At 44.4% G+C, this 22,549-nt stretch overlaps 1 protein-coding gene across 5 annotated transcripts in view; it reads left to right on the top strand.

Annotated features, from left to right (window-relative positions):
* EHMT2 (euchromatic histone lysine methyltransferase 2) overlaps positions 1 to 22,549 on the top strand; it is a 220,706-nt gene that overhangs the window by 92,903 nt on the left and 105,254 nt on the right. For all 5 annotated transcript variants that reach the window (XM_069237196.1, XM_069237195.1, XM_069237194.1 and 2 more), the window contains 3 exons: positions 10,370 to 10,471; positions 13,623 to 13,727; positions 14,686 to 14,840. In XM_069237196.1, the coding sequence (XP_069093297.1) occupies positions 10,370 to 10,471; positions 13,623 to 13,727; positions 14,686 to 14,840 (362 nt within the window). The remainder of the gene's footprint in view (positions 1 to 10,369; positions 10,472 to 13,622; positions 13,728 to 14,685; positions 14,841 to 22,549) is intronic.

Below are 22,549 nucleotides of genomic sequence, written 5' to 3'. Positions count from 1 at the left end.
GCCATTCAATGAGAAACAACTGTTCGGACCAGAAGTGGACACAGCAATTGAGAAGCTAAAAAAGGACACTGACACTGCAAAAGCCATGGGCGCACTCTACTCCCCGCAGAGCAGGGGCACTTACAGCACCTTCCGCAAGACAACCTTTAGAGGGGGGTTTCGGGGTCAGGCCACACAAGCCAGCACCTCACAGGCAACACCGTCCACCTACCAGGGACAGTACCAAAGGGGAGGCTTTCGGGGCCAATCAGAGGAGGACAATTCCCTAGGAATAGGGGAAAATTTCAAAGCCCCAAAACCCCTACAACCAAACAGTGACTCACATGTCACTCATCCCCTCCACACAACACCAGTGGGGGGGAAGAATAGGTCAGTATTACCAAGCATGGGAGGAAATAACAACAGACACTTGGGTCTTAGCAATTATCCAACATGGTTATTGCATAGAATTTCTACAAATCCCTCCAAACATACCACCAAGAACACAGAATATATCAAAACAACATTCAGACCTTCTGGAAATAGAAGTTCAAGCATTATTGCAAAAGAACGCAATAGAACTGGTACCAAACACACAAATAAACACAGGAGTTTATTCACTGTACTTCCTAATACCAAAAAAGGACAAAACACTGAGACCAATCCTAGACCTCAGAACACTAAACACCTACATCAAATCAGAACACTTTCACATGGTCACGCTACAAGAAGTGTTACCATTGCTAAAACAACAAGACTACATGACAACCTTAGATCTCAAAGACGCGTATTTCCACATACCAATACATCCGTCGCACAGGAAATACCTAAGGTTTGTATTCAAAGGAATACACTACCAATTCAAAGTATTGCCGTTTGGTTTAACAACCGCACAGAGAGTCTTTACAAAATGTCTAGCAGTAGTGGCTGCACACATCAGAAGGCAGCAAATACACGTATTCCCGTATCTAGACGACTGGCTAATCAAAACCAACTCACTAACAAAGTGCTCACACCACACAAATCAGGTCATACAAACCCTCTACAAACTCGGGTTCACTATAAACTATGCCAAATCACACATTCTGCCGTGCAAGCTACAGCAATACCTAGGAGCGTCAATAGACACAACAAAAGGTATAGCCACTCCAAGTACACAAAGGGTTCAAAATTTCAACAGGATCATACAACGCATGTATCCAAACAAAGGATACAAGCAAAGATGATATTACAACTCCTAGGCATGATGTCCTCATGCATAGCCATTGTCCCGAACGCAAGACTGCACATGAGGCCCTTACAACAGTGCCTAGCATCACAATGGTCACAAGCACAGGGTCACCTTCTAGATCTGGTGTTGATAGACCGCCAAACATACCTCTCGCTTCTATGGTGGAACAACTTAAATTTAAACAAAGGGCGGCCTTTCCAAGACCCAGTGCCACAATACATAATAACAACAGATGCTTCCATGACAGGGTGGGGAGCACACCTCAATCAACACCGCATACAAGGACAATGGAACGTTCATCAAACAAACCTACATATAAATCACCTAGAACTGCTAGCAGTTTTCCAGGCATTAAAAGCATTCCAACCAATCATAACTCACAAATACATTCTTGTCAAAACAGACAACATGACAACAATGTATTATCTAAACAAACAGGGGGGGACACATTCGACACAGCTGTGCCTTCTAGCACAAAAAATATGGCAATGGGCAATTCTCAACCACATTCGCCTAATAGCACAGTTTATTCCAGGAATACAGAATCAACTTGCAGACAATCTCTCTCGATCACCAACAAGTCCACGAATGGGAAATTCATCCCCAAGTTCTAAACACTTACTTCAAAATTTGGGGAACACCGCAAATAGACCTATTTGCCACAAAAGAGAACGCAAAATGCCAAAACTTCGCCTCCAGATACCCACACAGGCAGTCTCAAGGCAATGCCCTATGGATGAACTGGTCAGGGATATTTGCATACGCTTTTCCCCCTCTCCCTCTCCTTCCATATCTAGTAAACAAATTGAGTCAAAACAAACTCAAACTCATACTAATAGCACCAACATGGGCAAGGCAACCCTGGTATACAACACTGCTAGACCTATCAGTAGTACCCCACGTCAAATTGCCCAACAGGCCAGATCTGTTAACTCAACACAAACAACAGATCAGGCATCCAAATCCAGCATCGCTGAATCTAGCAATCTGGCTCCTGAAATCCTAGAATTCGGCCACTTAAACCTTACCCAAGAATGTATGGAAGTCATAAAGCAAGCTAGAAGACCATCCACTAGACACTGCTATGCAAGCAAATGGAAAAGGTTTGTTTGCTACTGCCATCATAATCAAATTCAACCGTTACACGCATCTCCAACGGATGTAGTGGGTTACTTACTACACTTACAAAAATCAAACCTCGCCTTCTCTTCAATTAAAATACACCTTGCAGCAATATCTGCATACCTGCAGATTACCCATTCAACTTCACTATTTAGGATACCTGTCATTAAAGCATTTATGGAAGGCCTTAGAAGAATTATACCACCAAGGACACCACCTGTTCCTTCATGGAACCTCAACGTTGTCTTAACAAGACTCATGGGTCCACCTTTTGAACCCATGCATTCTTGCGAAATACAATTCCTAACCTGGAAAGTTGCATTTCTCGTCGCCATCACGTCTCTAAGAAGAGTAAGTGAAATTCAGGCGTTTACAATACAGGAACCTTTTATACAACTACACAAAAATAAAGTAGTCTTACGGACCAATCCAAAATTTTTACCAAAGGTTATTTCACCGTTCCACCTAAATCAGACGGTAGAACTACCAGTGTTCTTCCCACAGCCAGACTCCGTAGCGGAGAGGGCACTACATACATTAGACGTCAAAAGAGCACTAATGTACTACATCGACAGAACCAAAAACATCAGGAAAACTAAACAACTGTTTATTGCATTCCAAAAACCTCATACAGGAAACCCAATATCAAAACAGGGTATAGCCAGATGGATAGTTAAGTGCATCCAAATCTGCTACCTTAAAGCAAAAAGACAGCTGCCCATTACACCAAGGGCACACTCAACCAGAAAGAAAGGCGCTACCATGGCTTTCCTAGGGAATATTCCAATGCACGAAATATGTAAGGCAGCCACATGGTCTACGCCTCACATATTTACCAAGCACTACTGTGTAGACGTGCTATCCGCACAACAAGCCACAGTAGGTCAAGCCGTACTAAGAACCTTATTTCAGACTACTTCTACTCCTACAGGCTGAACCACCGCTTTTGGGGAGATAACTGCTTACTAGTCTATGCAGAACATGTGTATCTACAGCGACAGATGCCATCGAACTGAAAATGTCACTTACCCAGTGTACATCTGTTCGTGGCATCAGTCGCTGAAGATTCACATGTGCCCACCCACCTCCCCGGGAGCCTGTAGCCGTTTAGAAGTCATCTTCAACTTTGTACATTTGTAAATATATATTATTTAAACCTTAAAATAGGTACATACTTATTCACTCCATTGCATGGGCATTATTACTAACACACACAACTCCTACCTCTCCCTCTGCGGGGAAAACAATCGAAGATGGAGTCGACGCCCATGCGCAATGGAGACAAAGAGGAGGAGTCCCTCGGTCCCGTGACTCGAAAGACTTCTTCGAAGAAAAACAACTTGTAACACTCCGACCCAACACCAGATGGCGGGCTATGCACAACATGTGAATCTTCAGCGACTGATGCCACGAACAGATGTACACTGGGTAAGTGACATTTTCATTCTCCCCTGGACAAGTCCTGGTCAGAATTTTCTTTGGTGTCTAAAGAACAATTAGGACCATCATAGATCTGAAACCACATTTTACTTTGATGACTTAATTCAGCCCCACATAATCAAAGAGCTTCCAGCACTTCTGCAAACATTGGTGCCAAATAATTCTCCTTACAAGAAGACATTTTCCAGTTTTGTTAAACATTGGCTTGTCTGCTCCTTCTAACTGCTACCAATTCTGACTTTCATTATCTTATTGGTGAGGGTAAGGCTTGTCTCCTGATTAATTTAGGTCTCACTTGCTTTCTCGAGCATCAGCAGCTGGTCTTTACCCTTGAAACTAAAGTGTACCTCATATCATAACTAGAAAGTGGCAAAGTGTGTGGAACTTTGCTACTGTTCCTGATCTTATCACTTGTGGACCCTTACAAGGATCTGTCCAGCCTCTGACTTCAAGTTATAGTTGGATCTGTTCAGAGTTTTAATGAGAACCTCTTGTGTGGCAGTCCACCAGTAGTCAGATGACATCAAAATTCACATTTCTTTGCTGACATCTATGTTCTGGGAAACTGCCTAAGCTCCATAATTGAATATCAAACATTGTTCTTCTATTAAACATGAAGAAAATGAAATTCATCCTGCGTTATTGCTAAAATAATTCCGGATATGAGCACTCCTGGCTCTCTGGGCTTCACACTGATGACTTACCCCAAAAATGGTCCTCGAGGATACCTCTACTCTGCTTGGAAATTAAATAGATAAAACCTCGGCTTTCACCTAAGGACTTTCACATGATGAGCCAGGCCCTTCTTTCAAGCAATCGCAGTTGGACACTAATAGGTACATGGAAGTCCTTCTTGGCTCCGCTTAAAGCATTAATGGCCACAGCTACAAGACATGTCCCTAATGCAAACAAATTTCACCAAATCTCGCTGATCCTTTGTGAAATGCATCCACTACCTATAGAAGCTGTAATTAAATGTAAACTTTCCTATTCACGTTCGAAGGCATTTACCAGCAAAAGCCATCCTACTTGTCCTCTGTTAAAAAAAATAAAAGAATACTGGTGTGTTAGAAATGGGGTCTCTAGTTGGCAGAGGTATACACCCTTTGTCTAAGTAGGAACCACAGTCCTAGTCAGGGTAAGTCACAACACAATCTAAACCCATCCACTGTTAGCTTTACACTGAGCAGGCAGGCTTAACTTAGAAGGCCATGTATAAAGTGTTTGTGCAATAAATCATTCAGTAACACAGTGAAAGCACAACAAAAATACACCACACAGGTTTAGAAAAATGATAATATTTATCTGAATAACAACAAAGGAAACTTCAAAGAGTGGTTTTAAAGTGCACAAATTCCCCTTTCAGCCCAGCCCTGTCTGCCAGGGTCCCTTTGGGGGGATTATCAGTCCTTTGTGTGAGGGGAGGCCACTGGCCTTTGAAATGTAAGTGGGAGGCCCTTCGCCCTTCCAGCCCAGGAAGACCCATTCAGTATGCAGATGATTGCAGATGTGACTGAGTGTCCTGTGTTTGTGGTTGTTTGGGTGCAATGCACAAGGGAGCTATCAACCAGCACAGACCAGGCATTGATTGGAGACAAGCTGTAAGGCACAGATGGTTTTAAGTGCGTAGAAATGCTCACTTTCTAAAAGTGGCATTTCTAAAATAGTCATATAAAATCAAACCTCATCAATAAGCAGGATTTTCTATTACCATTCTGGCCATACTAGATAAGACCTGGTTACCCCTTTCAGATCAGAATCTACCACTCAAAAAGTAGATGTGGGCAGTCCTAGTTCTAGTCTGTGAATGGAGCAGGCCTCACAGTAGTGGAAAACAAATTTAGCTTTTCACTACCAGGGCATATAAAACACACATGAACATGTCCTGCCTTTTACCTACATAGCACCCTGCCCTTTGCGTTACCTATGGCCTTCCTTTGGGGTGACCTATATGTAGAAAAAGGGGAGATTAATGCTTGGCAAGTACTTTTAAATGCCAAGTCAAAGTGGCAGTGAAACTGCACACACAGGCCTTGCAATGGAAGCCTGAGACATGGTTGAGGGACTGCTTATGTGGGTGGCACAATCAGTGCTGCGGGCCCATTAACAGCATTTAGTGTACAGGCCCTGGGCACATGTAGTGCACTTTACTAGGGAATCAAATATGCCAGTTGGGGATGAACCAATGTTACCATGTTTAAGGGAGAAAGCATATGTACTTTAGCACTGGTTGGCAGTGGTAAAGTGCACAGAGTCCTAAAATTAGCAAATGCAGTATCAGAAAAGTGGAGGGAGGCAGGCAAAAATTTGGGGGATGACCACCCTAAGGTTGTCAGGTCTAACATGGTGGAAACGAAAATTTCACGTACAGAGGTTTTCAAACTTTAATCGAAAGAATTTAAATGACAATAGCCTGCCATCCAGTCGTTCTTCAGTTCTGCCTCCCTCTCTCTCTCTCTCTCATTCATTAATTTTTTACCAACTTCCCCTTCTTTACTTTCTCTTTTTCCAACTACATAAAAACATCTGCTGGACTAAACTGATTTTAGATTTTACACCCCATTGCAGGTTTATAATTTCTTATGAAAATGATAGAGGTCAGGGATTGCATCTCAGCTCAAGAACTATCTGAAAGAAAACATCCCTACTGACAACTTCCAATCAGAATTCTGTACAGGGCACGTCCTCAAAACATAATTGGTAGATTTAATAGGTGATAAAAAAGTTTAGATTACAATGTATGTCCCTTCTTTTTTCCGTGATGCTGCTACCATAAAATACTCTCAAAACCCTAAAAAAAAAGTCTTGTAATAAATGTCTTGGTTCTAAAATGGTTTTAATCCTGTTTTGCGGACCTGCATTAAAGTGTTAAATTTGGGAACTGTCTCTCTAAACTGACCCATGTGACCTGTGGCATACCCTTGATTCAAAATTGGAAATACTCCCACAACACTAGTTCCAGGGAATAATTGAACAATGCGCAGCTCCAATGAATAACCCTTTGTTTCCTGTAGCTATGCCAGACCATTCATACAGAATAGCCTTAGATTACAGACACCAGTCATACTCGTACCTTCCAATGTTTTTTTCCTGCCAAAATCTAGCGCCTGAAAGTCGGGATTTGAGTGCTTTCAATGCGCTTGGCTCTCAAAGAAAATTTTGCTGACCCACACAGGTATATAAAAACAGTCCAGGATTGTTCTCTGCCCATGTAACATCAATACTACATGCTATTGACCCCAAGGCATTGTACACCTAAAATGCGCATTGTTGTGGGATTTGTCGAATTAGGCTACAAATTTAATTCGAAGAAAACAAAAATTGCTTTTCTCTGTGTCCTTTTTTTGGGATACAAGTTATCAGATGAAGAAAAGAGTCTGGCACCCCACTTTCTAGGAACGTGTGCACAGTTACAGCCTCCTAATAGCATAACAAAGCTACAGTCATTGCTTGGCTTTTTCAATTTTGGCAGTACTTTTGGCAGATTATTCACAACGCATAAAACCACTTTATAACATAATACGTCCAGATTTTTCAGGCAAACATTGGAAACCTAAACACACACACACATTCTTAGAGCATTGCAACAGGACATGCTTGAAGCTAAACACTTACATGTGCAGCAAAGCAAACTTGCTCGACAGAGTAATTACTGTTGTCATCGGGGTCACCTATGTAACATTCAATGAAGGTGACACCTTACCCATAGCGTACAAATGACACTTCTAGTCAAACACTGAACAACGATTTGCTCCCACTGAAAAGGTCTGACTGCTGTTCATATGGTTTTCATAAAAAAAGAGACCTCTGCCCTTGGGCAAACGCATTATTGTTGTTACCCCAATACCAGCCCTAGAAGCTGTTACCAAGGCGGGCGTTCAGAACGCAAAAGCATTACATCCACTTTGGGTCCAATGGGCAATGTCGCTGATGGCCACTGATGACCAATTCCTCAAATATGAACTTGAATACTCAATGCCTACAAATAATTTGCTTCTTCAAAGTACTGGATCATCATTTACACTGATGGTTCAGCCAAACCAGCAGTAGGTACTAAACACACCAGTACTCCACGCTTTCGCAGCTGTGAGCAGGGTAAAGAGGGATGGTCCATTCCTTCCTTAGAATACCTACACACAGACCCTAGGGGACTGCACTGCACAACTTGCAGAGCTTAAGCCTCTAATCTTGGCACTGGATCACACAGAGCCTAAACTTTCTACATTGATTGTATGTAATTCATATAACTGTGTCAAGTCTTTTAATAAAAGACAACTTTTTGTGGGGTGGGGTAGCAGATCTTGAAGACAAGCTACCAAAGGCCCATGTAGTCCATGCATTGGGTCACCAACATGTTGGAGTACACATTGTAGGAAACACTTTGGCCGATGAGACAGCCAAATCAGCTGTAGCCACTGCTTCTGTTTCTGCGATTACTCATTCTCAAACATGGTTGGGTGATGAAACACTGGCTACTGTGAAGTCTTTGGCTGACAGCAATCCCTTAGCAAAGGCATATCCTGCGAATACTCCCATCACTTAAGTGCCCGAAATATTGTCTTTGCAACAATACCCGGGGTGGGTGATCTGTGATCCCCAACTAAGATCAGAGACTAGATCTCATGAAAGCAGCGCATGATGGGGTTGCTTCTGCCCTATGCAGTTGTGGTGGCTACTATTTAATTACTTCAAAAACGATACTCATAGTCTGTGTCTCAGAATCCACCTATGGCAGTGAAGCTGCTTGGGTTGTGAGGGCATCAATAGAATCTTGGGCACTCACAAGAGTCATTGGTCCAAAAAAGATTGATCTGGGTTTTTTAGGCGTAAGTTCTGGAGATATTGCGGCTAGTACAGTCGGGCACGTAAACAGAGCTATGGTTGTGAAGGCAGGCTAGTCCCTGGTCTACCTAGGGCTGAATAAGGGATACAGGCATGTAAGTCACACATGATTGGTCAGGGACGATGCAAGTTCTCAGCTGCAGCTAAGAGGGGACAATATTTTTGCTTCACAGGAGTGCCATCTTTTTCTTCCTCCTTCCTTCTGGGTGACCTGCATCCTTCAGAGAAATTCTCCACATCTCTGCCAGGCAAGTGGGCCATGTGCAGGTTGCCTTATGGATAAAGTGGAACCCTCCTGGCAGTGCAGTCCAGCTTTTCATGCAGGCAGGTTGCCTTCCCTTCTCTTCACTGAGCCCAACTTCAGGGTTTCACACAGGCTTCTCAGACTTGAATGAGGGTACCAGATCAGTAGTGGTTCTATGTCTGTGTCGTCTCTGGAAAAACTAGAGCCACAGAAGGAATGGTCTTGTTAAAAAACATAAGAGGCAAACTGACTGTATTCTATCTCCCCCGAAAAGAATAATAGCCCCTGAGACTGAGCATGCAGGGTTCCTACAAGCTTTCACTAACAAAGGTTTACCAAGCATAGACTTAATAGTCACCCTATTTTTCACTTTGAAGAAAATGATTTGAGAGCATCTGGTCAGTAAGCAGCTGAGGAAATTATCAACCCTGAAAGAGTGTGTGACCACAGAGGCTGGTCTGAGCACATTACATGCAGCTCCCTGGTTTGGTTTTCCATCTTGCTGAAGGGCCACCTAATGTACTTTCTGAGAGCCTTCCACAACCTCATCTCACAGAAAACCAGAAATGCTAAGGTGCCTCCCTTCAGGTGATCAGTTTTAATGGACCTAAAATGAATAACCTGCTTTGATTTGTTTTTCCAGTTTTGCGTTTTCTTTGAACCCATGTATTGTACAGATCTAATGTAAATTCAACAAATCCACTCCGGTGCACAGATGAGTACATTTTCCTATGCTGAAATTATTACGTTCTGATTTTACTAAAGTGAAGGTGGAGGACTATGTACAAATGATGTATGTAAAGCTGAAAAATTAAACTTATGTGATAGGATTTGTATAGTTTGAATCTAGCAATAGATTTAGTTCATATACTGTAACTGAGCCACCTATTTATCCAGTTGATGTAATTTCCTTTCACACCAGGAAGCCTTCAGCTGTGCAGTGGTTTAAGGAGTCAGCTATGTAAAAACCTCAACTATGCCATGCCTGTTCAATTTGCCCTGATCTAACCTAACCTCCCTTTTTAACAAAGCAGGCTTCCTCTCTACTCAGAATATGGTCCTGTTCATGTTCTTGAGCCTTATCCTCAAAGCATCCATGACTGACCTCTGCTCAGCCTTGCTCTTTTGTGCTGTTTTTGCTAACAGTTACTACATTTCTTGTTGAGTTGATAGGGACTTGCAGCTAAATAGTTGTAAGTAAAACATAGCAAAATAAGAAGCAGCTGAAGTTAAACTTGCTATGGTTTTGTTGTATTTCTATTGTTGATGATGGGGCACTCTCAGATAAGGGCCTTTTGTCCACTGTGTGATCAACATTCCATGGATGGCATTGCTCATTTTTGGGCACTGATGAGATTCAACTGAATTATGTGCTATAATGATGGAGCATTGCTTGCTGTTGCTTCTGTTTCATCAATCCTTCTTCCACAATGACTTTGCACATACGCAGTGGTGTCCATTTTCTGTCGAACCAGTCGCAAATGCTTCTATCTCAACCTTCTTACTGTTAGGAAGAAGATGGGTCTACTTGTCTACACCATGCTGCCAAGAGTGGGAATCTAGAAATGCTGAAATATTTGCTGTCCACAGGGCAGGTGGACGTTAATGCTCAGGTGAGTTTTCTCCATCTCATTCCCTCTCAAGCCACCCACCGCCCTCTCCCACAACAGGTGAAATGTTGATTTGTTATTAGTAAGAGTCTTAAATGTAGAGTGGGTCAAAGGCTGTGTCATGGGCTCATAAGGAGGCTTGTCTACTTTGGGTAGAGTTTTGATTTTGAAGTAGCGTAGGGATTGAAATGAGGTTCACATTTTGAATGTTGCTGAGGTTGGCGTCAGGCGGCACATCAAGTTTGAATGGGGAGGTATTCAGTGCCCAGGTGGGTTTGTTCTTGGGCTCTGGAGGAGACTTATGTTTTCAGTGAAGTGAGTCTCAGACATTTTGTTTGAGTTCCGGCTTTGCATGGTGCAGGTTTCCACATAGAGAAGAATCTGTAGTTTGGAATGTAGATTGTACCTACACTTTTGGAATAGGCTTAGGTTTGGAACCTGGGTAATATGAACAGTGCAGTGACACTAATGCTTGCAGTATAGCAAGCACCTTGTGTCCAGGGAAGACTCTGAAGAAATGTTTATGCCCAGCACTCTTCTCACGCTCACTGTTACATTACTATGTAACCTATTGTTAACTCTAGCTGCAGTACCTCCGGTGTGGAAATCTGCACAGGTTATGCCCATCTTAAAAAAGCTGAACGAAGACCCAAATGAGCCAGCCAACTATTGCACCATCTCTTGTCTCCCTTTGCTGATCAAAGTTCTGAAGTCATATGTAACTAAACAACTTTCTAATTACTTGGAGGACCATCATCTTTTGAATCCTTCACAATCTGGCATTAGAGCCTTCCATAGTGCTGAAACAGCCTTACTGGTAGTAGTTGATTTTATTAAATTAGACTATCTCTAGATGTCAGATCCCCAGCATGTTGGTCCTTCTTGACCTGTCAGCGGCATTTGATACCGTCTCACACTCCATCTTGATTGAACGTCTCTACGAGCTAGGCATTCAGGGAACAGCTCTGGACTGGCTCAAATATTTTTATTTAATTTTGGATTTATTTTTTTATTTTAACAAAAGGACCTAAATGGTTTCTTTCAGCACCTTTCAAAGATTCTTTCTCTGGGCAAGGGGGTCCCCTAAGGCTCTTTCTTGAGCCCATTCTTCTTAACATCTATGTGTGCCCCTTGCCCACATAGTTACGTCCTGTGGTTTTGACATACTTTCATTTGCTGACAACACCCAACTAGTCATCTCCTTGGGACATGACAGAAAATGTCAAACGTAGATTAATTGTCTGCATGAGTAAAATTGGTACATGGCCGACCCGCAACTGTCTTCAGCTAAATGAGGACAAAACAGAGATCCTTCTGTTTGGAAAAGCTCAGCTAAGCTTGTCGGAGGAATGGTGGTCCTCTGAGTAGGCCCTGCACCTTCTCCTAGTAGAATGATGAGAAATCTAGGTGTCCTTCTTGACTAAAACCTATCCATGAAGGATCAGGTTATAGCTACTTGTGGTACTTGAGTATTTCAGTGGCTTCCACTCTTACTCAGGCATTATTAATTAGTCGCTTGGACTATGGAAATGCTCTATTACTAGCATCCAATAAATCCTTGCTTTCCAAAATGCAGGACGTTCAGAACACTGCTGCCTGCCTAGTTTACAAACTGCTGCCAGGCATGCCATCACCTCCTTCACTTACACCACTTCATCGGCTCCCAATCAGGAAAAGATATCTGTTCAAATTGCTTTGCCTGACCTATAAGCCCTTGATTGGCAAAGGCCCAGTATACCTACAGGAGAAACTCGGCCACTACTGTTATGACAGAAACATACGATCTAAAAACAAATTGTTGCTATGTCTCCGCCGCAGACGTACGTCAAAATATGGCAATTAATCTTCTTCTTTTTTTTTTTTTTCTTTTTCCTTGTCCCTTATCACTGGAATAGGCTCCCCTTATACATTCGCTCATGCACAAACTTCACAAGTTTTAATAAAACATCCTAAAACTTGGCTGTTCTGACTTACCGCTCCGAACTGACTCTGCTACACCACCAAGCTGCCCCTTTGGGGGTGAGTCGCTGCGCTATATTAAATATCTATTAACGTAACACTGTAAAGAGGGTAAAAACCTTACGTGTTGCTAAGTTTGCAATTAGGGGTAAGTGGGTTTGGAGTTGAACTATTATTGATATTGAGAGAAACTTTGCTTTTAGGTTAGATTTGTTGTGTGTCTCTATAAGAAGCCTTGTTGTGGAGTAGGGCCATTGTTCACCTTAGCATCCTCACTTTCAGAGTGCAGTGGACAGTGTTTCACTTGGAATGGCAAGATTTAAACAGTGTTCATGTTTGGGAAGAGATTTGGGTTTACAGTGGAGCAACTGTCCAGCACTTCGTTGCACATATTTGTTTTTTTAGATTGTGATGTTTTTATTAGAACAAGTTTATGGGTATGGACTGGGGCCATAGTTTGTCTCTGTAAGGAGTCTCGGGTTGTGAATGAGGCTGATGTCAGCTTTCAGGGAGTTTCAAGAGTATGTACATAATGAGGAGTCTTTCGTATGGAATGAGGCTTATATTGTTATGAATGAGGTGTGATATTGTTATCAGAGAGGTGTGATGGTGGGTTTATATTTGCCCAGGAACGACTCTTGTGTTAGTATGGGTATCTGGCATTGAGTTTGGAGTGCGGCTTGATAGTAAGCTTTGGATTTGGTGCAGGATGTGTGTCAGTAGTAGGCAGGGGGTTGGGTTTGAACTGTAGACCCAGATTTGGAGTGGATCTGTCCTGGCATGGTCAGTAGTTTTGTGTTCAATTGAGGGTTGTCGGCATTGGGATGTGTCTGGGGTTTGAAGTATGGAGTTAAGAGTCATTTTAGGCAGTGTTTATGTCTGGTTTCTTTTGAGTGTGGCTGGTGGCATCCATTGTGAGTAGTCCTTGGTTTAGAGCCGGGATAGTTTTGCATGTCTTCTTCCTCTGTGGTTCCTGGACTCACAAAAGCTCACTTTAATTATGTGTCTGCACATCTTGGGGTCCCATATGACCCTTTCATCCTCACTTGCTCCTAACGATTGCAATGTTTTTTCTTTCCCACCTATGCCTCATTAATATCTGTCAACCGATTCTCTGCTTATATTTCCCTGTCTCTTTTGTCCCATTTCTCACTGTCTTGCTTTTTACGCTATCTGCTTGTCTTCCATTGTTTAGGATAATGGAGGTTGGACTCCAATCATCTGGGCAGCAGAGCACAAGCACATTGAAGTTATCCGGCTGCTGCTGGTTAGGGGTGCAGATGTTACATTGCAAGATAATGTGAGTCCAGCGCCTTTGTGTTAGGTTCTCAACACCTTTCCCCCTCGACTCGCTACCCTTTAAGTGACTAGCATGCTGGACAGCTGGTGTCAGCCTCTGTCAGTGATCATGCTGTATGCATACCATAATAATCTATTTGTATTTATGTCTTCAATTTAATGCTTGTCTATTAACTTGATATTGTTTATGTACCCATCTCTCTCCTGTTACATTTACCTGTTGCCTTTCTATGATCACTCTCCTCTCCCTCTCTAATTTGCTATCCTTCCATGTCTCTTGCACGCATCTCCTCTTCCTCTGCCCTTTACCTTTCTTTGTCCTTCTCGTCCCCACCTCAATTCCCTGACTCTCTCCTTCACCCACTTCCAATTTCCATCTTGTATTGTACTCGACTCTCATCCTCTTCACTTCCATTTCTTATGCTCCTTTCTCTTACTCCTGCTCTCTTCTCTCCCTCCCCCTTTACACTGTCCCTCACCCTTCTTCCCATTCGCACTCTTCCTTTCTACTTTTTCTACCGGCTCACTGCCCCACGTCCACGTATCCTTTTCATTCCTCTTTCCTACCATCTTACATCATCTTGTCCGCTCCCTGCTGTGCTGATGTCCTCCTTCCTATTCTTTGCACCCCCCCCTCTGTGTTTTTTTCCTTCTCTTCCCACCTGTCCCCATCCACTCCTACTCTTACTGTCTCCTTGATCCCATTACTCCATTTCGTCCGCCTTTTGCTCTTGCTGCCCTTTTCATCGTACCTTCCCGGCCACTTCCCATATCCCTCCCTTCAAATTCCTATTTAACCCATCTATTATTTTTCCCAAACCCTTGTCTCTCCTTCCCTCAACCTGCACATTCCCACACGCCCTTTCTTTCGGTCTTTCTCCCATTCTCTTTTTTTTTTTTACCCTTCCACTCTATTCTTCCACTCTTTTTTTAATGCTACCCTGTCCGTATACTCACAGGAGCAAAATATTTGCCTGCACTGGGCCTCCTTCACTGGTAGCTCGGAAATTGCTGAAGAGCTTCTTAACGCAATGTGTGACATCCATGCTGTCAATTTCCACGGGGACACGCCATTACACATTGCTGCACGTGAGGGCTACACTGAATGTGTGAAGTGAGTACTTTCTTACCTGTTTTAAATATGTCTGTTTACAAGTAAATAAAATAAAAGGGAAAATAACATAACTAAATGCACGGAGGTCTGAAAAGGTAGATGAGCCAACCCATTTGCAACATAAGAATCACTTAGTTTTAGAAGTTCAGACATCCTTCTGTGTAAATTTCTTTCAGTGGCAAAATGCCCGCTGTCCCCAAGTGTCCTGTGAAGCTCTAACCCAGTGCCCCCAACCCCTAGAATACAACAGACCACCAAACTATGATTTTCACATAGATTTGATAGATTAAAATGTTTCTTGCGTCTTTATGGAAAACTGTACAATGGCATCTTATAGTGCAAACATGTATTCCTCCTTATTTATGCATCCACTGACAAGACACTTAAAATATAACATCACCAGTATCATACCACATGTTAATAAAAAACAAAATACATTTTATTTTACTGGAAGATGCTTGATAAAAGTAGAGTTTGGAGTGGAGCTAACAAGATTGTTAGTGGTGTCTCATTTGAGCTATATTGTGCTTGCATGGGACATCTCAAGCTAAATGATAGACTAGGACATACACAAACCCATGCAACAACATCAGCTCTTGGTTGAATGAAAAATACCACCTAAAAAGCACCTTTGGTTCTTGGTGGAAACCTGTTCAAGTCTTCTTGAAACTGCTATGCACAGTGCACAAAACGTTATGGAAAAAGACCATAGTACATGCAGAAGCAGGTCTCATACTAAGGAACGTCTGATGTATCAAGGAAAGACCACTTAGCAACCAAACAGCAAGATTAAAATATTGATGAGATCATTTGAGTATAGGATTTTTTGCCTGGAACGTCTCTTTCAGCCATGAGTGTGCAGCATCACACTCTAGTCTCCGGAAAACTGCAGAAATCTGAACTGTTTAGACAGTCATATGGGTGACACCAAAGTCGCAGTGCTAAATCACATGGGATGGCCAGATTCTTGCTGTACAAGTTGGATGTAAATATTGTCTGCTTCCCTCATTGAAGGGTTGTGTTTTGACCATTGAAACTGTTGTTGTCAAGCATTTTGATGATCACTTTTTTGTTTCCTAACAATTAATATATCCATACAAATAGTACATTCATACCTATGTCTATTAAGATTGTATTTGAAAGTATGCATGATGCTTTGAAGTTGCATAAAGGAGCTATGTTGGCGCATCACAAAGACAAAGCTGGCATTACAGTTGACCTCTGCTTCTGACACTCCCCAGTCAATGGCATTTTAAAAGTTGAAAGTAACCTGTGCAGTGCACTCACAATGGATCTGTGTATTTTTGTACAGTTGAGTTGTGTCCCAACTCTCTGTGTTCCAGAATAATGTAAGGGTCATGGGGCTTGAACTAGCAGCCAGCGCATTAGACAGTCCTAAAAGATTAGAAGTTTTGCTCGATGTTGAAATTTTCAAGAGAGTACATTGGCTATTCCTCATGAAGGATGTGAAAGCTTTTGCATTTGCCCCCACCTTCCATACGTGGATATGCAGTGGATATAGGGATCCGTTAGCTAGAGTTTGTCAATTGTGAGGTCTCAGATGTGCTTCAAATTGAGAGTAGTACTTGACAGAGTTGCCCCATCTCGCCACTCCTATTTGCTTTATACATGGGCCCTCTGGTGATTAGATTGAGAGCTCTAGAAGAAATCAAGGGGCTGTAGGTAGGAAGATAGGAGCCCAAAATCTGCTTGTACGCAGATGTTGTGCTGCTTGCTTAATGGGCCAGACCCCCTCGGTGCTGCCTCTTTTGGAAGAGCTAGAGAGGTTTGCCCTAGCCCTAGGTTTCAAAATTAAACTGCAGAATTCACTGATTCTGACTCTGTGATCCACAAAGTCCTCATACAGTTGAGGTTCCCATTAGAAAGTGCAAACAAGCAAATAACTTATTTAGGGGCTAAAATATTTCCTTCACTACAGAAAACAACACATGAAAACTACAACGAACTTGTATGCTGCCTGAAGTGGCACCTTCAGATATAGCATATAGGAGGTCTGTCCTGGCTAGGAAAATTGCAGCTGTCAAATGATGTCTGTACCCAGATTTCTTAAAATTGCACATACCCTTTCTCTTCAGCCTTCAGGGTGCACTTTGAGGAAAGTCCTTGAACAATTAATAACTTTGCTTTTGGAAGAAAGAAATCCAGACTTGTCATGCAGACAATGTTCTGACAAGTGGGGGAAGGAGGACTTGGAATGCCCCACTTATTGGACTGCTATCATGCAGTTCAACTGCAGTATATGGTCAATGGGGCAGGATGGAAAGTGAGAAGTATTGGTGTTTTACAGACAAATTGCTGTTGATTAAACGTGAGAAGCAGCATGGCTGCCTAAAAAAAAGCACAGATCCTGGGGGCTACACTCCTCTCCTGTTATAGGGGGCACCCTATCTTCATGGGACTTAGAGATAATCAGTAAAGGCCTCTGAACTTATCCATCTCCACTTAAAACTTTTGCAGGTAATTCCTACTTCACATCTATGCAGCGGGGACAATACACAGAGTGGCAGGAGACAGGATGCAAGAGAGTGGGGGTTTCCATGATACCGAAGGCCTTAAAATACTTATATTTGGGGAGCCACAGACTGAAGGACTAAGGTATCTGCAGTTATGACACTGTCTCCCACAGAGATATTAGGTGTAAGGAAATGCCTCCTTGGCATGGTTACCCCCTGACTTTTTGCCTTTGCTGATGCTATGTTTTAAATTGAAAGTGTGCTGAGGCCTGCTAACCAGTCCCCAGCACCAGTGTTCTTTCCCTAACCTGTACTTTTGTATCCACAATTGGCACACCCTGGCATCCAGGTAAGTCCCTTGTAACTGGTACCCCTGGTACCAAGGGCCCTGATGCCAGGGAAGTTCTCTAAGGGCTGCAGCATGTCTTATGCCACCCTGGGGACCCCTCACTCAGCACAGACACACTGCTTGCCAGCTTGTGTGTGCTGGTGAGGACAAAACGAGTAAGTCGACATGGCACTCCCCTCAGGGTGCCATGCCAGCCTCTCACTGCCTATGCAGTATAGATAAGTCACCCCTCTAGCAGGCCTACAGCCCTAAGGCAGGGTGTACTATACCATAGGTGAGGGCACCAGTGCATGAGCACTGTGCCCCTACAGTGTCTAAGCCAAACCTTAGACATTATAAGTGCAGGGTAGCCATAAGAGTATATGGTCTGGGAGTCTGTCAAACACGAACTCCACAGCACCATAATGGCTACACTGAAAACTGGGAAGTTTGGTATCAAACTTCTCAGCACAATAAATGCACACTGATGCCAGTGTACATTTTATTGTAAAATACACCCCAGAGGGTACCTTGGAGGTGCCCCCTGAAACCTTAACCAACTACCTGTGTAGGCGGACTGGTTTTAGCAGCCTGCCACACTCAAGACATGTTGCTGGCCACATGGGGAGAGTGCCTTTGTCACTCTGTGGCTAGTAACAAAGCCTGCACTGGGTGGAGATGCTATCACCTTCCCCAGGCAGGAGCTGTAACACCTGGCGGTGAGCCTCAAAAGCTCACCCCCTTTGTTCCAGCACCACAGGGCATTCCAGCTAGTGGAGTTGCCCGCCCCCTCCGGCCACGGCCCACTTTTGGCGGCAAGGCCGGAGGAGATAATGAGAAAAACAAGGAGGAGTCACTGACCAGTCAGGACAGCCCCTAAGGCAACCTGAGCTGAAGTGACTCTGACTTTTGGAATCCTCCATCTTGCAGATGGAGGATCCCCCCAATAGGGATAGGAATGTGACCCCCTCCCCTTGGGAGGAGGCACAAAGAGGGGGTAGCCACCCTCAGGGCTAGTCGCCATTGGCTACTGCCTTGCCTGACCTAAACACACCCCTAAATTCTGTATTTAGGGGCTCCCCTGAACCTAGGAACTCAGATTGCTGCAACCTAAGAAGAAGAGGACTGCTGAGCTGAAAAACCCTGCAGAGAAGACGGAGACACCAACTGCTTTGGCCCCAGCCCTACCGGCCTGTCTTCCCCCCCCTTCGGAAGAAAACTGCTCCAGTGACGCTTTCCCCAGGACCAGCGACCTCTGAATCCTCAGAGGACTGCCCTGCTCTAAAAGGACCAAGAAACTCCAGAGAACAGCGGCCCTGTTCACCCAAGACTGCAACTTTGTTTCCAAAGGAGCAACTTTAAAGACCCCTGCAATCCCTGCCAGAAGCGTGAGACTTGCAACTCTGCACCCGGCGACCCCGACTCGACTGGTGGAGAAACAACGCTACAGGGAGGACCCCCCGGCGACTCCAAGACTGTGAGTAACCAAAGTTGTCCCCCCCTGGCCCCCACAGCGACGCCTGCAGAGGGAATCCCGAGGCTCCCCCTGACCGCGACTGTCTGAATCCAAAATCCTGACGCCTGGAAAAGACCCTGCACCCGCAGCCCCCAGGACTTGAAGGATCGGAACTCCAGTGCAGGAGTGACCCCCAGGAGGCCCTCTCCCTTGCCCAGGTGGTGGCTACCCCGAGGAGCCCCCCCCTTGCCTGCCTGCATCGCTGAAGAGACCCCTTGGTCTCCCATTGAAAACTATTGAAAACCTGACGCTTGTTTACACACTGCACCCTGCCGCCCCCGCGCTGCTGAGGGTGTACTTTTTGTGTGGACTTGTGTCCCCCCCGGTGTCCTACAAAACCCCCCTGGTCTGCCCTCCGAAGACGCGGGTACTTACCTGCTGGCAGACCGGAACCGGGGCACCCCCTTCTCCATTGAAGCCTATGCGTTTTGGGCACCATTTTGAACTCTGCACCTGACCGGCCCTGAGCTGCTGGTGTGGTAACTTTGGGATTGCTCTGAACCCCCAATGGTGGGCTACCTTGGACCCCAACTTGAACCCCGTAGGTGGTTTACTTACCTGCAAGAACTAACAATAACTTACCTCCCCCAGGAACTGTTGAAAATTGCACTGTCTAGTTTTAAAATAGCTATATGTTTTTTATTCCAAAAGTATATATGCTATTGTGATTATTCAAAGTTCCTAAGGTACTTACCTGCAATACCTTTCAAATGAGATATTACATGTAGAATTTGAACCTGTGGTTCTTAAAATAAACTAAGAAAAGATATTTTTCTATACAAAAACCTATTGGCCTGGAATTGTCTCTGAGTGTGTGTTCCTCATTTATTGCCTGTGTGTATGTACAACAAATGCTTAACACTACTCCTTTGATAAGCCTACTGCTTGACCACACTACCACAAAATAGAGCATTAGTATTATCTCTTTTTGCCACTATCTTACCTCTAAGGGGAACCCTTGGACTCTGTGCATACTATTCCTTACTTTGAAAGTAAAGGGTAAAAGGTAAAGTTGCAGTCTTTGTTGAACAGGGCCGCTCGGGAGTTTCTTGTTTCTTGTTTCTTTTGAAGCAGGGCAGTCCTCTGAGGATTCAGAGGTCGCTGGTCCTGGGGAAAGCGTCGCTGGAGCATGTTTCTTTAGAAGGCAGGAGACAGGCTGGTAGGACTGGGGCCAAAGCAGTTGGTGTCTTCTTTTCTTCTTCTGCAGGGGTCTTTCAGCTCAGCAGTCCTCTTCTTCTGGTAAGTTGCAGGAATCTAAATTCTTAGGTTCAGGGGAGCCCTTAAATACTAAATTTAAGGGCGTGCTTAGGTCTGGGGGGTTAGTAGCCAATGGCTACTAGCCCTGAGGGTGGGTACACCCTCTTTGTGCCTCCTCCCAAGGGGAGGGGGTCACATTCCTATCCCTATTGGGGGAATCCTCCATCTACAAGATGGAGGATTTCTAAAAGTTAGAGTTACTTCAGCTCAGGACACCTTAAGGGCTGTCCTGACTGGCCAGTGACTCCTCCTTGTTATTCTCATTATTTTCCTCCGGCCTTGCCGCCAAAAGTGGGGCCGTGGCCAGAGGGGACGGGCAACTCCACCTCTGAATCCTCAGAGGGCTGCCCTGCTCTAAAAGGACCAAGAAACTCCTGAGAACAGCGGCCCTGTTCACCCAAGACTGCAACTTTGTTTCCAAAGGAGCAACTTTAAAGACCCCTGCAATCCCCGCCAGAAGCGTGAGACTTGCAACTCTGCACCCGGCGACCCCGCCTCGACTGGTGGACAAACAACGCTACAGGGAGGACCCCCCGGCGACTCCAAGACTGTGAGTAACCAAAGTTGTCCCCCCTGAACCCCCACAGCGACGCCTGCAGAGGGAATCCCGAGGCTCCCCCTGACCGCGACTGTCTGAATCCAAAATCCCGATGCCTGGAAAAGACCCTGCACCCGCAGCCCCCAGGACCTGAAGGATCGGAACTCCAGTGCAGGAGTGACCCCCAGGAGGCCCTCTCCCTTGCCCAGGTGGTGGCTACCCCGAGGAGCCCCCCCCCCCCCTTGCCTGCCTGCATCGCTGAAGAGACCCCTTGGTCTCCCATTGAAAACCTGACGCTTGTTTACACACTGCACCCGGCCGCCCCCGCGCTGCTGAGGGTGTACTTTTTGTGTGGACTTGTGTCCCCCCCGGTGCCCTACAAAACCCCCCTGGTCTGCCCTCCGAAGACACGGGTACTTACCTGCTGGCAGACCGGAACCGGGGCACCCCCTTCTCCATTGAAGCCTATGCGTTTTGGGCACCACTTTGAACTCTGCACCTGACCGGCCCTGAGCTGCTGGTGTGGTAACTTTGGGGTTGGTCTGAACCCCCAACGGTGGGCTACCTTGGACCCCAACTTGAACCCCGTAGGTGGTTTACTTACCTGCAAGAACTAACAATAACTTACCTCCCCCAGGAACTGTTAAGAATTAGACTAAGTGTCTAGTTTTAAAATAGCTATATGTGTTTTATTCCAAAAGTATATATGCTATTGTGATTATTCAGAGTTCCTAAAGTACTTACCTGCAATACCTTTCAAATGAGATATTACATGTAGAATTTGAACCTGTGGTTCTTAAAATAAACTAAGAAAATATATTTTTCTATACAAAAACCTATTGGCTGGAATTGTCTCTGAGTGTGTGTTCCTCATTTATTGCCTGTGTGTATGTACAACAAATGCTTAACACTACTCCTTTGATAAGCCTACTGCTCGACCACACTACCACAAAATAGAGAATTAGTATTATCTCTTTTTGCCACTATCTTACCTCTAAGGGGAACCCTTGGACTCTGTGCATACTATTCCTTACTTTGAAATAGTGCATACAGAGCCAACTTCCTACATTAGGGAACTGGAAATCAAGCTGTTAACCTCCTTTGAAGAATTTGTTTCCCCTCTGAGGCAGACTATAAGGACATCCTATCTGAGATTTATAGGTTTCTTAGTTATTTCACAGCTGGAATATAGGTGCAGTAAAGTGTGAAGCAGAGTTATGGTGAACCCTGACAGACAAAGAATGGAGAGAGATGTTTTTTAGACCACAAGCGAGCAAATCGGCGTTAGCTAATAAAGAGAAACTCTCACAAAATGCACATATTGGTATTACATACTAAAAAGGATACTGTAGGGAGCTGGGTTCTAGTTGCAGTACCCCCTAACCCCCACTTTTTGCCTGGTTTCTAGATGCAATTTTGACTGAAGTGCACTGGATTCCTGCTAACGAGGTCCCTAGAGCCAGTGTTCTTTCTCTAAAATGAGTCAAGTGGTGACTTGGTCCTCAAGTGATGAGGCCCTTCAGCCCTATGCAGACTGCAATTGCAGGCTGCGTGACAAAGTGCTCCCACAATTGAAAACACAACATGTGCCGTGTT

This window comes from Pleurodeles waltl, chromosome 6, assembly GCF_031143425.1.
Source record: "Pleurodeles waltl isolate 20211129_DDA chromosome 6, aPleWal1.hap1.20221129, whole genome shotgun sequence".
In the NCBI taxonomy this organism is placed as follows: Eukaryota; Metazoa; Chordata; class Amphibia; order Caudata; family Salamandridae; genus Pleurodeles; species Pleurodeles waltl.
This window is presented reverse-complemented; position numbering and strand designations above follow the sequence as displayed.